At 45.4% G+C, this 17,562-nt stretch overlaps 1 protein-coding gene across 21 annotated transcripts in view; it reads right to left on the bottom strand.

The window, feature by feature from the left end:
• Nucleotides 1-17,562, bottom strand: part of CELF4 (CUGBP Elav-like family member 4) — a gene marked incomplete at its 3' end in the record, with an annotated part of 708,661 nt that overhangs the window by 23,212 nt on the left and 667,887 nt on the right. For 16 of the 21 annotated variants that reach the window (XM_082013607.1, XM_082013596.1, XM_082013608.1 and 13 more), the window contains exons 9-10: nucleotides 8,155-8,220; nucleotides 6,419-6,499 (exon numbers count right to left, since the gene is read on the bottom strand). In XM_082013607.1, the coding sequence (XP_081869733.1) occupies nucleotides 6,419-6,499; nucleotides 8,155-8,220 (147 nt within the window). The remainder of the gene's footprint in view (nucleotides 1-6,418; nucleotides 6,500-8,154; nucleotides 8,221-17,562) is intronic. The other 5 variants (XM_082013609.1, XM_082013598.1, XM_082013611.1 and 2 more) reach the window with 1 other exon arrangement.

The raw sequence follows: 17,562 nt of genomic DNA, 5'->3' as shown, positions 1-17,562 counted from the left end.
AAATATCCAGAGAGGAGTCTTTAGTTGGAATATGCAGTTTTGTTAAAGTAGAGACCCTGAGGAAATGTTCTGTTGAAATTGTATTTGGGGCAGAAGAGGGAAAATCTACCTCTGGTCTAATAGCCTAGAATTAAATGTTTTGATGTGATGTTTATTTCTAAGTATGTTGTACTTGAGCAAAAGTCAAAAGGGAACAGGTGTGTGCAAGTGGTCTCGTTGAAAAAAAAAAAACAAACATTTCAACCCCTTGCAGTGTTCACTAGAAGAAAACAGTTTGAGCAGGCAGGTATTGTTTTTTTCACGGTCTTATTTCCAAAGGTACTTCCAGCTGCTGCCCAGCTCTGCACTGACCTCAACAGGTAACTCTAGTGGGTTCAAGATGAAGGGGAAACAGTGCGTGCTCCTTGTCATGAGGCTGAGGACAGAGGGAAGAAGGGTTTTCTCCTTCCCCCCAGCCCACGTGCCTACAACCCCGTGACTTAGCCAACTTTCCCTTATTTACGTGTGGGGAAGGAAAGGGTTTTTTAATACTCTGGTTTTCTTCATCAGGGCATAATTACTGTTTCATAACAGAGAAAATTACAACTTTGCCTTTCCTGTTAGGGAGAGGAGTTCACCTAGATGCTCCCACCTTTTATTAGCCATTACTCATCCCCCTGGCTGGCAAGAGAAGTACGGCGAAGTCAGGATTCTGACAGATGCCCATTTAAAGCTCATTAAAATTCCTGGGCCTCAGCATGATTGAAGTCATAGGCTCTCCACATTTCCTTTTGGATTAATGGAAAATGAAGCTCTAATGAATATTTGCTAAGCACAATTTTCCCCACTAATTTGCTAAAAGGATTGTCATGAAGGACCAGCTGATCCTTTGCATCTTGTGCATTTCATAGAGGTCATGAGGATGGTAACAGGGTTTCTTCCAAATGCGGAGGATAGTGGTATGGGGGGATAATTAACTAATTAGGTATCTGGTCATCTGCTTAGCTAAATTACTTTTGATACAGTGGCCCACAATCAGGCTCCCCTATTTCATGCCAAGCTTTTCCATCTTCCCCCCACATCCCGTCTGTCTCTTCCTTAGTCTCCTCACTGAGCAACTATCCCTTCTCCAGTCCTTGCTGCAGTTCAGCTCCACACAATGTGGAGTTATCAGCACAATAAACTAGATATGAAACAGTCTGAAAGTGTTAAACAAACACTGACCCCTTTAGGTGTACGTTAAAATTGAGAAAATTCTGCCCGGGAGAAGACCACGGTCAGAATAACAGGGAAAAATTCATTCCTTCATCTGAACATGCCCCAGAGCATTTCTGCTGTGGGATTTGAGATCCACATTATAATAGAATGGGTAAAATCTTGGCTTTGCTGCAATTAGTGGCAAAATTCCCACTGACATCAGCAGAGCCAGCAGTTTGCTCTGTAAAACTGGCAAATTCAAACATGCCAGCTGCATTTCCTGGGGTCTTGGGCGTGTTGTGCATGAGTAGAGATTCTGCCTGTGTGTGCTGAGAAACACCTACGAAGGCGTAAGGCAGACCAGGAGACACGCAACTTCATCCATACTGGGTTTAGAGGTTGGGCTCAAGGAAAGAACAACCATTAGTTCACCTTGAAACCAGCTTTGCCTCACACTGCTCAGAGGCTGAGAGAAAGAGACCAGGGAGGATGTGAAAAAGCAGAGACCATCCTCAAAGCCCAGTTCAGCTCTGAAATGTGTCTGGGAAACATGCTGTGGCTGCCTATACCAACTCAGACATTCAAGGCCAAACTCACTCTGTCCCCAACTACAGAGAGTTTCTGCTAATTTCCAGTGCTGAAAACTCCACCTGCTACTGAAAAACAACCTGGCGTAGTTCGATTTGTTTTACCACTCTCATGTATAAAAATTCTGCCATTAGAATTTAACAAGCAATGTCTTGTAAAATCCATCCATCTTTAAGTTGTCTATTTATTTATTGTCTAGTTAAGTTAGACTCCTTGGTAAAGAATTCACAAAACAAGCTCTCTTTGTCTCAGCCCTTCTACCTTGCTGCGGGTTTTTTTGCTTAGGTTAACCTGGGCACTCTGTGGAAGACGTGTTTATGTGTATGGCCGCCTCTTTGTACATACGTGTATAGTCTTAAGAAACCAAAGGAATGAGTTGTTCAGCTCAGAATGCTATGAAGAGCTAAGTTTGTTCTCCATGCACTGAGTTTTAAAGGACTCAGTCAGGATTACTGGAGCCAGAAGAAGACCACAGCTGGTATGGCAAAACTTTAGTGAAGACTCCAACTGTCTTGTTGGAGAGAAAGTTCTTGTTTTGGACTGAATTCATCGATGATTGGAGATCAGTATACTTGGCAGTTCAGGGCTGAATACGGTACTAAAATTACTTACCACACACTTTGCATTGGTTTTCAAAAGGGCTGTAAGTCAACTTGAAATCTAACCCTCATGACACATTATGAGAAGAGAATCAAGGTTCATTTCTACCCTGACATCTACCATGGCACTTGGTTTTATGGTTTTAAGTTATCGATATTTCTGTTCATTAATACACAAGACACACAGATAGCCTTGATTTGGACAAAAGGGAAAGAAAAGTTTTAACAAATGCACAATTTATGAATGGTCTGTAAATTACAAGCAAACCATGCTGGATAATAAAAAAAATCGTGACTGAGGGCACAGAAGCACATGGTAGAGAACCCTCCAGTGAGTCCGTGGTAGAGAAATCTGTGGTTGGGTCCATGGCGGCTCGTGGCTTAGACAGGTGTACTCTTCACTGGGTAAAAAACTGGCTGGACAGCCAAGCCCAAAGAGTTGTAGTGAATGGAGTTAAATCATGAATGAGAGTTGTCAGCCAGTCACGTGGTGTTTCCCAGAGCTCAGTTTTGGGGCCGGTCTTGTATAATATCTTTATTGATGATCTGGATGAGGGGATCAAGTGCTCCCTCAGTAAGTTTGCAGAGGACACCAAGTCCGGTGGAAGTGTTGATCTACTCGAGGGTAGGAAGGTTCTGCAGGGGGATCTGGACAGGCTGGATTGCTGGGCTGAGGCCAGCTCTATGAGGTTCAATAAGGCCAAGTTCCAGGTCCTGGACTTCGGTCACAAAAACCCCATGCAACGCTACAGACTTGGGGAAGAGTGGCTAGAGAGCTGCCTGGAGGAAAAGGACCTGGGAGTGCTGGTTGACAGCCAGCTGAACATGAGCCGGCAGTGTGCCCAGGTGGCCAAGAAGGCCAGCAGCGTCCTGGCCTGTATCAGAAATAGCATGGCCAGCAGGAGTAGGGAAGTGATTTTGTCCCTGGACTTGACACTGGCGAGACTGCACCTTGAATACCGTGTTCAGTTTTGAGCCCCTCACTACCAGAAAGACATTGAGTTGCTGGAGCGTGTCCGAAGAAGGGCGATGAAGCTGGTGAGGTGTCTGGAGCACAAGTCTTATGAGGAGCGGCTGAGGGAACTGGGGCTGTTTAGTGTGGAGAAGAGGAAGCTGAGGGGAGACCTTATCTCTCTCTACAACTACCTGAAAGGGGGTTGTGGTGAAGTGTTTGTTGGTCTCTTCTCCCAAGTAACTAGAGATAAAATGAGAGAAAATGCCCTCAAGTTGCGCCAGGGGAGGTTTCAACTAGATATTAGGAAAACCTCTTTACTGTGAGAGTGGTCAAACATTGGAACAGGCTGCCAAGGGAGGTGATGGAATCACCATCACTGGAAGTGTTCAAAAAACTTGTGGACATGGCACTTCAGGACATGGTTTAGTGTGCGTGGTGGTATTGGTTTGACAGTTGGACTTGATGGTCTTAAAGATATTTTCCAATCTTAATGATTCTGTAATTCTGTGATTTGGCTTCGTTGGACCTGAGCTGCTAAGCCATTGCTCTCCCCATGCTCCTCACCCTCCAGTTTCATTGTTATTTAAGATGGGGACAGTTGCAGACCCAACACAACCCTGGGTGTTCATTGTCAACGTGTAAACTCCATATACCTGTGATGGTATCAGCTACCTATCATTGCATCCCCAACACCATGAATCAGTGTCATAAGGAAAGGCTATGACTAGACTGCTCTTCCAAGAATAATTAAAAATGGGTTGTCCAGTAAGGATGTGTATAGTTAGCCTGCAGCCTTTTGGTCAGCTGCACACCTCACCTCTATAGCAAATACTCAGAGGCTGGAATTTCTTTGCCTTTTCTGTATTTGCTTGCTATTCATTCTCCAGCCTATTTGAGCACAGGGCAGATGAGAGTCACAAGCCTACACAACTTTATTTTAATATCTAAGTGTATTTCTGAGTTTCAGAAACTACATGAAGATGAGTAATACCATACAAATTTAAAATTACCCCAAGTTTTGCCTGGTTGACATGTCCTGAATCAAGATTCCTTTTCTAGCTTTGATCATTTTGGATCTGTTCCACACTATGCACCCTGTCAGCTGCTTGGCAGCCTCAGTGCTTGTGTGGAAGTAATGACTAATCTCTACAGAAACATTGCAGCAACCAAGCAGCTCTGGGCTTGTTATCCAACTGGGATCTGGGAACAGAGTTAGCATTGTTATTAACAATGTGATCATTGATGTTATTGTTGTGGTAGGGATGGTTCATTAACGAATCAATGTTTGTGCACATCCTTGCAGACATAAAGTACTCTTCTCAGCACTGAGCATTATTACTGTTAGAGTTGCCTCTTGCTGTGTTTTCCTGTTAAAGGTTAGAGATGCTTAAAGGTCTTGAACCTCTGCTAAAAGGGAGTGTTGTGCCTTCGAGATTCTCTTTCTAGCAACCATCAGAGAAAGCCACAGCATCTAATCACTGCAGGAAAATGGAGGACACTGGCAATGGAAACCTGCATCAGACTGGTGGTTCATCTTATAAATCTGGCCGCAGATATATAAGATGCTTACAGGAAGGAACGAGGAGTTATGAAGTAGCTTGTCTATTGGGTGACACTCGCCCTTGATCCACAGAGACACACCATGCCTTGTGAACACAAGGGTCTTTGGGCAATGGGTCTTCAAAGTGTGCACAACAACTATCCTTTGCTTCTCATGGTTCCTGGCACAATGCTAAGCTGAGTACTGATCTGCTCGCTATTTTGTCCTGTGCTTAATCTAACCCCAGTAAGTAATAAAAAGCAAAGTCCTTCAGCATGGGGGAAACATCTCTGTAATGATACGTTGGGTCTGTGCATCTGTTCTCACAGCAGGGACATGTACCAGAGCTAATCAGGAGCTGGAATTTGTGTTACCCAGGAAATTCTGACATTGGAAAAAAATTAATTTCAAATTAGATCGAAATGCAGACATCTCTAATTTTCTTACAAAATGAGATTTCTCCCCCAGATTAGTTCTAGGCCATTAGAATGTTTTAGTTTGATAGTGTAATCTTGATTAATTTCATTCTGGCTGTTACACTATATTAAAATACTAAATGTCATTATATATAAAACACATATAACATAGAATACATTGGAATTAGTGATCTAATAGAGGATAAAAGTTGAAATGTAATTATTTAAAATGAGGGTATCTACACCTGACTTAAATGCGTCAGGCAAGCAGTCTCCTCTTCCAGTCGAAAGAGAGCAGTAGACTCCCTGGAGGATGGTTGGAACAACCTGAGTAGCCTCTGAGGATCCCACTGCTCTCCATTGACTGCAAAGGGAACATAAGGGACTACTCTCTTCATGCAGGCAAATCTTTGGGTCCAAAACATTACATGGCATGGATACCTTCCAGAACATTTACATGCAATAGTAGGAGATTCATCTCTCCTTATTTTTCTTGTCTCCAGTGCATCCATCCTGTCCTGCAGACTAGATAACCCAGGCTAACCTCATAGTCAATGTGAAGAAATAGGTAGTTTTACTATATGATTCACCTCATCTTTATATAGAGATTGAGGTCTAAAAGGGCTGATTTGTATTTCCAGATTATCAAAGGAGGCTGAAAGGACTAGATCAGCTCCTCTGAATAGCAGGTCCTCATTCTCTAAATAACAGGTGTCTGAAATCATGTTACTGGCTTCTAATGAAGGGCCACCAGTTCTTTGTTTCCTCTTAAATTCTTTATTCCAATGCAATTCCATTTTTGGCCACATTCCTGTTGCTTTTCTCTAACACAGACCCCCATTGGACATTATTGCCTATGTTGCTAGCAGGTCTTTCCATGTCCCATGGCCCATACACATCAGCATGATCTCTTCCCTGGGAACTGAGGAGATCTCAGCAACAATTCCCCATGAGGATGTTCCTGCATATGATTGCTAGTGCCAATGATGTTGTGCCTCATACAGAAATTGAGAAAAGACTCAGTGGACCAGGGATTCAAGGCAATTGGGCTTTTAATGTATACTCTCTAGGTGTATGCGGAGGGGAACCAATGTGGTGGGGATGTCGTGCTGGGGCCAGAAAGAAGGACTGCCCGTTTACTCACCTTCTCTCTGTTGCTGTGGGATCATTGGAGGCGGCTGTGGGAACGCTTGGCTAATCTGGCCATAAGCAGCAGGGTAAGCAGCTATAGGGGAGAGAAAGGGAGAGAAGAAAGAGGGACAGATTTCAGTGCTGGGAAGAAAGGAGTTTGAATTCCAAACCACGATACCACGCCAGAGGTGAGCTTTGCCCCTGCATTTTGGCTCTGGGAAGTGCCATCTCATGCAACCTGAGGCATGGCAGAAGCACCACCGTGGTGCTCTGGGCAGTGCCACATGGCCCTGAGCACCCACTCTCCCCTGAGCTTCGTCAGCAGTAATGCTGGGGACAGCTGCGCGGTGTAAATGGGGTCTCCGCTGAGGTGTCTCCCAGCAGAGACACGTAACCGTCCCGGATGGCACTGGAAACACATCCATTCACGAGCTCCATTCACGTGTTGATGTCCCTGCTGAAAACCACGTCCAGGCGGCACGCACACGTGTTCCTGTGTAATCACTCTTGCACCCTGATTAATTCACATGCTCATAAAAACAGTTCACACGAGTGTTTCCTCCCTTTCTCTAACCTTTGTATGACCACACACTGTATAGGCACGGTTGCACATACGCTGTCAGATATACATTTTCTTTGATGTCTGTAGAGACTTCCACTCTGTCACGCAAACACAGTGGAAACAGTGTGCAGCAATTAAACAATTTTCCCCTCTTCAGCTCCCTGATCAAGCAGACCAGGGGAGCCATTCAGTACCACAGATGGTAGATGGTGTGCCTCACTGCTAAAAATACAGAGTACGGGTCGCCTGCAAGCCCAGAGAGAGGGTGATAGGGGCCATGTGTGTGCAGAGGGGTTAATTAACAGCTCAAAGGGTTGAGCTGCTTCCCATCTATCAAACCTCACAAGCAATAAATGACAATAACTAAAACACGGGCAAATGAAGCCCTACATGGAGAATTAAATTAAGTTTCCAGATACAGCGCTGACACGAGATAATAGCCATTCCTCAGTGGGAGCCCATGATTGCTCCAGTTACCACAGGAAATAATGACTTTGGGGTGGCAGCTTCCTCGCCACGTTGGCCATGGACACCTTGTGAGGGGAGGCTGAACACGGCGGGGTCGTGGTCTGCACCAGGTCACTTTGGCTGGTGTCAGTCCATCAGCTGTAAAGCAGCTGTTCAGCGTGCAGGGATGTGCGAGCAGAAGCCGACCCCTCGAGAGCCATGGAGAAAGCCGCTGGGAAACCAGGAGTACGTCTGCATAGCTCCTAAGCAAGCCTCAAACTAACTAGCTAGGGTATGGTGAACATGGTGAAATACGGGTATGTGCAGGCATACCATACCCTGCCAGGCTCTGCAGGGTCTCGTTGCCCATCCCTCCTCCTCACTGCAGCACTCAGGACGCCAGTTATAGAAAGTGGCCCCCAAATCAATGGTCTGATTTTGCACTTGTGCACTGTGCTAAACAGACCAGACTTGGTCCTGCCAGTGAAGCTGCACTGAGGTAGAAGCCAGTGGAAGCCTTTCCCTGCAGAAACGAAGGGGGTTGTCTCCTTTGGGAGAGAAGAGTCTGGGCTTTGTGTTTGTTTTCACAAGAAGTGCAAATTTAATCTTGAGGGTCTGCGGCCCCCAGCTTGCCCCTGTATCAGCAAACACCTCCCTTCCCCCACCACCCTCACGTGTATCCAGAGATTAAAGGTTTTAGAAAAGAGAAAGGTTTATTGGGAGAAAGTGTCAATACTAACGACCTGCGTACTGCTGCACTCCAGCGTAGGCTTGCTGCAAGGGGTCTGCTGCAGTGGGGCTCTGTGCTGTGGAGACACAAGAGAGAGAAAGAATTAAGGGACTAAAGCATGACAGGCACTCTCCTTTTCTTTTCCCTCACCAATATGTGGTGTGGAACAGACAAACCCAGGGGCTGAAGGCCCCAGCAGAGGATCAGCTCTCTCACCCTAAGCTCAGGACTGCATGGAGGCCCTCATGATGCTCAGATGGGTTCTGTCCTCAGCCGTCACCCTCTGAGCCTTTGGAGCAGGTGGCAAACAAATCTTTCCCCTCCTTTCTCAAGCTTAAATTATGGAGATCATCTCTGATCATGCAGACTTTTGGCATTGCAGTAATCAACTCCAGAGAGCCTTCATCCTAAGCCAGGACTGACACTGTGCTGGGTGCTGTGCAAACTCAGATCTCAGTGACAGCTACAGTCGCATGACACTTTCAGTCAGAGCAGAAAACAACAGGGGCATAGCAGGAGGAAGGAGAAGAGAACAAAGGAGTGGTTCCTGCCATCCCGACGTCCCTTCAGAGGACCATGTTACTGCCAGGCAGCCCCCTGTGGGAGAGGAGACGCTGCTTGGAGGGGAGGGGGACACCACTTGTCTGCTGCGGGTAGGATGCTGTGAATCTCTGCATAAGACGTGCAGTCCCTTGCTGGCTTCAAAGTATTATTTTTTCACTTTACAAGTGTGCATTCCTCCCCCCTAAAACTGTTTATTTTTGTGAAACTTTGAAGTCTAGCTCAAATACAACCAAAGCTAGTTAAGATTTTTTTTCTTCTTTTTCCCCTTTGGTTGATAGGGAGAGAAAATAGAGAAACGTATTAGATAAGCTCTTTCTTTATCTGCAGCAATAAAATATTTAAAGCAAAGCTTGGCTGAACCTCCAGTCCAAATGTCACCTTGGACCTAATATTTCACTTCTTGTTATAAGTCTAATCTGTATTTATTGGTGTTGCACAGTTCTACATCCACACAGTCCCTCCAGGTTCTTGTAGGATGATCCCTCAGGGAGCTGCCACTTTCCCCCTCCATCCTACCTTTTTCCTTCCTACAAGCACAGAGGTGTGGCTGGAGGCAAGGGCTTGGAGGATGCAAAGGTGTGGAGCTCTTGGAAGAAAATATGGTGTCACTGACTTCTCCAAGGAGAGACACTGTATGCCAACGTGTGGTGGAGATTGGCAAACGTGAGTGGACAACATGGACAAAGTGTTTTCTTACAGATGCAGACATCAGCTTGAACCTTAACTACAAAGATCACCATTGATCATGAGGGAAGCTTGCAAGGTCTTACACTTTTCCCCCAAACTACAAGGAGGAATGCTGAGAAGAGCAAACTTTGAGGGGACAAAGACCATTAGCTGGCTAAGAGTTGGAGCCATTATGTTCATTATGGTCATTATTGGATCACAAGGACTTTGAGGATGGGGTAGTCACAGGAAGAAATAAGTGGGATTTCAGTCTTAGGTTGGAATTTTTTTGGTTCATTTTCTAGCTGACTTTTGGCAGGTCCCTCAATATGTGTGTATGTGAAACGGCAAAGCGCTGCCCTTCGGTAAGGATTTGCACCCCTTGAAAAAGGGTGTAAGGAGAACACATCAAAACCTGTGGGACATCAGCAGTGGAAGGTACAGTAAATATGCAAAGCTGTATTTTTAGAGAGTAAATTCTCCAGGAAACTGGAGATAATGCTTGGAAAATATAAAAATTTTTTCCACTTATTCCTGCCTTCCTGAAGAAGCAACTAAAGCCTATTCTTTTTAACCTCTGCTCAAAACTGTTTTCCTCTAAAAACAGGATGTTGAGCATGTTGCTCCAGAAGAAAACTGAATGTCTGTGAAAGGTTGAGTGATACACCAGTTCCCACACCCCTTTGGAAGAATAGATCCCCTCAAAATGACCAAGTCTTGGCAGGTAGAAGAATATGAGGAAGGTGAAGGCACATGTGGTAAAGAGAGCAGGTCTTTATAAGACAATTATGGTTTTGCAGTATTCAGTAAAGGAGGTGATCTACTGTGTCTGCGCCAAAGGCAACTGGCCTTCCTTGGTTGCACTCATCTGTTTATAGAGCTAGAAGAATAAATTGTCTTCACTGCTCAGGAGATACACTTACAGCATTTCCTTTCTCTCTGGCTGAGGCTGAACTCAGGCATGCTTGTTCTGTCTCTGAAATGATGGCAATTAGCAGTGGCTGCCTCTTCGTTGATCACGTCAGCCCCGCTAAGTCCATGTAGCCTGGCTGCTTTGCAGAAACTGAGGATCTGGCCTTGTCAGGGCACACTAAAGTTGTACTGTGAAAACAGATGCTAATAGTAACTTCATTTGGCAGCTGAAGGCAAGGACCTTATCCCTGGACATCGCCTCTAGATTAATTTGATAATTTCCATATCTCTGCAAGAAAAATCCTGCTCAGATACAATTGTCTCTTTGCAAGACGATCCTGGCCAAGATGCCACAAGGTGACCATGGCAGATAGCCATCCATAAACCTGGAGACATAAAACAAACCAATGACCTACTATATGGCCATAAATATAAATTTAACAAAGGCAGCACTTATTCATTAAGGCAGAAGTCAAGAAATGACTCCCAAGTCCTTCAAAGAAAGTAGATCTGTTAATGTCACTTTCTAGATCCTCTGCCTGATGCCAAAAACCAGGGATGATTTCCCAGGTCAGCATGAAATACCAGTGCTTTAAAATTAATACCAGGAAACTTTCTTGCTACTGATGTATCTCTAGATTGAAATCCAGCTTCTGAAGGGGCATTCAGCTAGTGTTAGGCCCAACATTTATCTTTTGTCAGAGAACGAAAGCATGGAGGTAGCAGAATGAAGCACGTTGTTAAAAATAAATAAAATGGGTTTAAATGGTGTTCTATAAAGAATCCCTCCTAAGATGCCAGTATCCTGGCTACAGTGTCTCACCAAGATGAGCTGTTATATCGGTGCCCCAGGTGAAAATGGTTGTAGGGGATAGAGGGCTGGAGTCTGCTGTGAGGATCAGGGGTACAAATCAGGAGGAGCTGCACTGAAGCCAGTGGGGGCGGTGAGGAAAAACCATGATAGAAACATCAAGGTTGGAAAAGACCTTCAAGATCATGAAGTCCAACCGTTAACCTAGCACTGCCATAGTCCACCACTAAACCATGTCCCTAAGAACCATGCATATAAATCTTTTAAATACCTCCAGGGATGGTGACTAAACCGCTTCTCCGGGCAGCCTGTTCCAATGCCTGACAACCCTTTTGGTGAAGAATTTTTTCCTAACATCCAATCTAAACATCCCTGGTGCAACTCGAGGCCATTCCCTCTTCTTGTAACTCCTGTTACTTGGGAAAAGAGACCAACACCCACCCTACTACCACCTTCTTTCAGCTACTTGTAGAGAGCGATGAGGTCTCTCCCCTCAGCCTCCTCTTTTGCAAACTAAACAACCCCAGTTCCCTCAGCTGCTCCTCATAAGCCTTGTTCTCCAGACCCCTCACCAGCTTCGTTGCTCCTCTTTGGACATGCTCCAACATCTCAATGTCTTTCTGGTAGTGAGGGGCCCAAAACTGAACACAGGATTCAAGATGCAGCCTCACCAGTGCCGAGTACAGGGGCACGATCACTTCCGTACTCCTGCTGGCCACACTATTTCTGATACAAGCCAGGATGCTGTTGGCCTTCTTGGCCACCTGGGCACACTGCTGGCACATCTTCAGCTGGTTGATACCAGCACTCCCAGGTCCCTTTCCTCCAGGCAGCTCTCCAGCCACTCCTCCCCAAGCCTGTAGCTTTGCATGGGGTTGTTGTGACCCAAGTGCAGGACTCGGAACTTGGCCTGGTTGAACCTCATAGAGTTGGCTTCCACCCATCGATCCAGCCTGTCCAGGTCCCTCTGCAGAGCCCTCCTACCCTCCAGCAGATAACAGTCCCACCCAACTTGATGTCATCTGCGAACTTAGTGAGGGAGCACTCGATCCCCTCATCTAGATCATTGATAAAGATATTAAACAGAATTGGCCCCAGCACTGAGCCCTGGGGAACATCACATGTGACTGGCTACCAACTGGATTTATCTCCATTCACCACAACTCTCTGGCTCAGCCATCCAGCCAGTTTTTTACCCAGTGAAGAGTACACCTGTCTAAGCCATGAACAGCGAGTATCTCCAGAATTCTGTGGGAATGTGTCAAAAGCTTTACTGAATTCTATGTAGACAACAGCCACAGCCTTTCCCTCACCTACTAGGCAGCTCACCTGGTCATAGAAGGAGATCAGGCTGGTCTAAGAAGGCTCTGCCTTTCATAAACCCTGATCATCTGGTTTTCCTGTACGTGCCATGTGATGGCACTCAAGATGATCTGCTCCACAACCTTCTCTGGCATTGAGGTCAGACTGACAGGCCTATAGTTCTCTGGATCCTCCTTCTGGTCCTTCTTGTAGATGGATGTCATGTTTGCTAACCTCCAGTCAACTGGGACCTCCCTGGTTAACCAGGACTGCTGATAAATGATGGAGAGTGGCTTGGCAAGCTCTTGCACCAGCTCCCTCAGTACTCTGGGGTGGATCCCATCCAGCCCCATAGACCTGTGTGTGTCTAAGTGGTGTAGCAGGTCACTACCCATTTCCCCTTGGATTACGGGAGCTTCATTCTGCTACCATTCCCTGTCTTCCAGCGCAGGAGGCTGAGTACTTGGAGAACAACTGGTCTGACTATTAAAGACTGAGGCAAAGAAGGCGTTAACTGCCTCAGCCTTTTCCTCATCATTTGTCACTCTGTTTCCCCCTGCATCCAATAAAGGATGGAGAGTCTCCTGAGTTGCCTGCCCCTTCTTCCAAAGGTCATAAACTGTCTTTTTTTTCCTGGGTTCCTGCCAAAACCCTCTGTTCAGCCAGGCTGGTCTTTTTCCCCACAGCTCGTCTTTCAACACATGGGGACCACCTGCTCCTGTGACCTTAAGATTTCCTTCTTGAAGAATGTCCAGGCTTCTTGGACTCCTTTGCCCTTCAGAACTGTCTCCCAAGGGACTCTCTCCACCAGTGACCTGAACAGACCAAAGTCCACCCTCTGGAAGCGCAAGGTAGCAGTTCTGCTGACCCACTTCCTTACTTCTCCGACAATCGCAAACTCTGTTATTTCGTGATCACTATGCCCAGGATGGCCCCTAACCATCACATCACCCACAAGTCCTTCTCTCTTTGCAAGGATGATATTTACTGCCTGAGCCATCAAAAAGGGGACCTCCATCCCCCTCAGTGGGTTATGGGACAGTGTCCTTGCCCCTTCTTCGGGTAAGAGAGAGCCAAGGAAATCAGCTGTATGAAATCAGAGAGGTCCAGTGCTTCTGACAGACAAAACCATGGTCTGGCACATGTTGGGACCCTAAGATACCCTGAGATTTCACTTTGGTGGAAGGAGTCAGGAAATCTTACGCCTATATGATATTCTTTTCACCCTCTGTGCCTGATTGACTATGCATTTCCTGACAGACATGTTTTATTCCCTCTATTTCATTCTATTTTGCAGTGCTGCTCCCTGCATGGGTCTACAAAAATGTGTTATCACCTGGATGCATAACTTTGTGCTGTGGCCCATGTAGTCATTACTTTCACTGTCCTGGAGATATTTTAACTCCTGTCCCAGGAGCTGCAGCTTGGCTACTATCATCTCTGGGTGATGGAGGAGGAGGACAATCAAAGAGAGGTAGAGATATTCAGTTGGGGGGGAAATGGAATCATGATAGGAAAAAAAAAAATCTATGAGAAGGCCAAGATTAAAATAAATAAATAAATAAATAACTGAGTGGGTGGGCTCTATTCACCTTCTCCTTAAATCCAATTTAAATCACTCTCTACAGCCCTAATCTATATCCATAATTATATCATTTCATACAACAGGCTTGCAAGAGGTCTTAAGAAATTTATGTAGATTAAAATTCATGGGTGCCATAGTACAGATTCCATATTATTAAGATTGATTAAGACAGCTGATGCTGTGATTAAAGAAGTGAGCATTTATGGTTGTAATTAATTAGGTATTCAGACACAACAATAACTGTAATAACAGAAAGAATGTGCTGATCCGGCAGAGAATGGAGATTGATCCTATGTTTTATAGTCTTGTTTCGCCATTTACGGGTTGGACACCACTCAGTCAAAGACATGTTGTCCCACTGTCTCTTCCCCTGCACATCAAAGGAGCCAAGAAATCCAGGGCATTTGTGTCCTGTGCTCCATCCGGTTAATTGGAAAAGCCCTTTTGGTGGCATCCCTAGGTATGGTAGTTGCTTGTTTGGGACAACATATGGGCCTACTATAAAATTCATATAGTTCATCCCTGGAAATCAGGATGATTATCTTTGTTACTTTTTAATAGTCCCACCTCTATCCCCATCCTGAATCAGCCCCCTGCTCAGATGGGTGCTGTGCAAAAACATGATAGGAGTTGTGTCTGGCAATGAAGAGCTTCCAGTGGACAGAGCAAGAAAGACACAGAAGACTCAGAAATGCAGAGAGGTGGAGGTGGCTTGCCAAGGTGACAAACTAGTTCAATAACAGACTCAGGACCAGACTTCCCTCCCTTTGCCTAAGGATAAACACATAAACCAGGGTCAGATTTTAAATTTTATGAAGGCACTTAACTCAGTATTTTTGGGGAGCTTAGTTTAAGTCACCTTTAAAAATAAAGCTCAAGGCCTTAACTCACTTAGGTGCCTCTGAAAACGCCAGCACAGAACCTGATTTGTATTTACACTTTCTTCCAGATCGGAGGAGAAAATACTGTGGCTTTGGAAAGGCTCCTGCCACTGCCTTAAACAACCTCATTCATTATGGCTACAGCATGATCGTTGGAAGTACACAGCATCATTAAAGTAGCTTAGACTACAATTGAAGATGGCAACTTGTTATTATATTTTTAATGAGTGCATTCCTTCACTTATTTATTTTACCAGTAAAGCGTGGTTTATAGCATGTGGCAGATTGTTACAAATGGGTCAAATAAATGCTTCCTAATTATAATGATGTTTCAGGTTATCACTGTTTCGGTTTTGGAACTGCTGACACAAAATATGAAAGGGAAAGCTCTCATCTGGAGATTTAGGGTGGACAAACAGAACTCAGCCAAAGATTTCCCATAGTAAGTAACTTAGCCTTAGGGCTGCTGAGCCAGGCACATTTCTAGGGCATGGTGTATATCTGGACTGAATGTTTTGGGGCTTGGTTTTCAGCCTGGACCTTCTACAGTGGTTTTTTTTGTTCTTTTTCTGTTCTCCTGGTTCACCTCCTCCCTAAACTCTTCCTGACTGACATCTTTCAGGACTGAAATGTCAGGTAAGTCAGTCCCTTTCTCTGCCTGCACAAGTGAAGCCCTGGTCTTGCCCAATGCCAGTGGATGGTGCCTGTCATGATTGGGACTGATCCTAGGAGCGACTGGCCCGGAGCAGCAGTCAGTGCTGCTAGCTAAGTGACAAGCTAACAGATAAGGCTGTCATATTAGTGTGCCGGCAACTCCTCCTCTACAAAATTACCTTGGGTAATGATAACAATTACAGATGGAGTTTGAATTCCGCTGGCAATGGGTGAAATTGGTTACTGCCTGATAGTTCTTTGTTGAGCCAAGGAAAAGGAAATGATGGTCTCAGTTCAGTTCCTAAGACATGAGTTTCTACAGAACACGAATTCACCCATGGGGGATATCTTTACTGTCAGTCTCAGCAGTGGCTTGGAAACATGGAGATATAAAGGCTTGGCTGCCCATTCATACTGACAGCTAGTCCTCACCCGAGAGTGCTGGATCCCAAAGAGGGTATGAAGTGGAACTTGCTGTTTTGCTAGCCCAGACGTACCCACAGTGTGACCAAAGGGGAGTGGGGAGACCTCTGTGGTGTCTGCAGTGAGGAGAGGTAAAGCTAGTCCTGGCAGTGGTGGGCAGTCAGAAAGAGAACTACCATGTGCCTGAGAACGGTACATGAGGTAACAAATTTATAATATATTATGAGCAACCGAGGAAATTTTGCTTTTGTTTTCCTCAGTAACCTAAACCCAGACCAAATGCACTGAAGAACTCAGCATCCTGGAAAACATTCCCCATCTGAGACTGCACAAAACTGCCATACCACTGGACTCAGCCCCGGCTCTGGTCAAGCTGGACATCCCTTGGCCCAGGAGGAAAAAACTTGTTTGTGAGCTGTTGGATGCTATGGGGTCTATTTCTGTTTCTTCCTGGGCACATCACTGAGCAGAAGACCACAGAGCAGTTCCTCACTTTTTTCTGGGTGTTCTGCTCTGTCCCCCCTTCTAGTTCCCTCATTTCAAGTCACCAATTCCTTGACGACCATTCTCCTCTCTCTCTCATTTGCTGCCATTTGATCTCCCAATTTTCTCATCTCTTCATCCTTTCTTTTTCCAAGGAGGATTTATTTTTGGAGTGAGCATTTTGTCCAGTCCACCACAATGCAATCCAGTAGGGCAGAGCCCATTACTGGAGCGCAGAGTGCTGTCGGTGTGAGACATGGCGGAAACCAGCGCAGGTGGTCTCCACTGTTATTGTACATCACACACTGTTGCAAGAGAGGCACTGGGCTCTGGGTGGATAAGAAGCTTCAGCAGAAAAGCATAATCCCAGCTACTGTGGTTAATGTGGAAATGGAGAACGCCCTTGTACTGTTGCAAAGTGACTCACAAGATGACGGGACAAGGGATTATGATTTTTCTCACCACTGTATGCTGTGACACGTTTCCATGTTCAATAGCTCTCCAAGCTGAAAGACTAAAGGGCAAGGATTAATACACAAAAAGGCCAGATCTCCAAAGGGGCTCAGACTAGCGGAAGGGCCCAAAAAGTGCGCTGTGATGCGTTATGTACTGGCTGAGCTTGGAGAAGGTGAGAGCAAGGCTTGCAAAAAGAGTATGCTTGCATGGAACAGTATTCTAGTGCTACTGCATGGATCCATAGTCTGGCCAGAGCCACAGAAAAAGCAAATTCTTGCAGGCACTGGGGCTGTGGTTGGACACCTGGTGTGTAGGGACATTGGACCTACTCTTGCCTTTGCCCCAAAGCCATGGATGGTTCAGTAGTCTGACTCAAATCATACCGTGTGTGTCCCTGCTCCAGACAAAGGGAATCTTAAGAAAAGAGCACAGAGGGAGATAGAAAAAACAAAACAAACAAGGGTGAAACCACAGAGTAAATACAATTACATGTTATGGACCTGTTTTCATAGTGCAAAGATTGTGGAGTTCTGGAGACCTTTACATGCAGCATCAAAAATATTATAGCTAGACACAAAGATGACATGTAGACAAACTGCACAATTAATGTGATTTATTTGGATCTGAATGATGTGGATGTCGCACCTCTACAGTTTTTGATTCTCCTGTTTCGCCCTTTTC

The sequence above is a fragment of the Phaethon aethereus genome (genome assembly GCF_964289735.1).
Source record: "Phaethon aethereus genome assembly, chromosome: Z".
Classification (NCBI taxonomy): domain Eukaryota; kingdom Metazoa; phylum Chordata; class Aves; order Phaethontiformes; family Phaethontidae; genus Phaethon; species Phaethon aethereus.
This window is presented reverse-complemented; position numbering and strand designations above follow the sequence as displayed.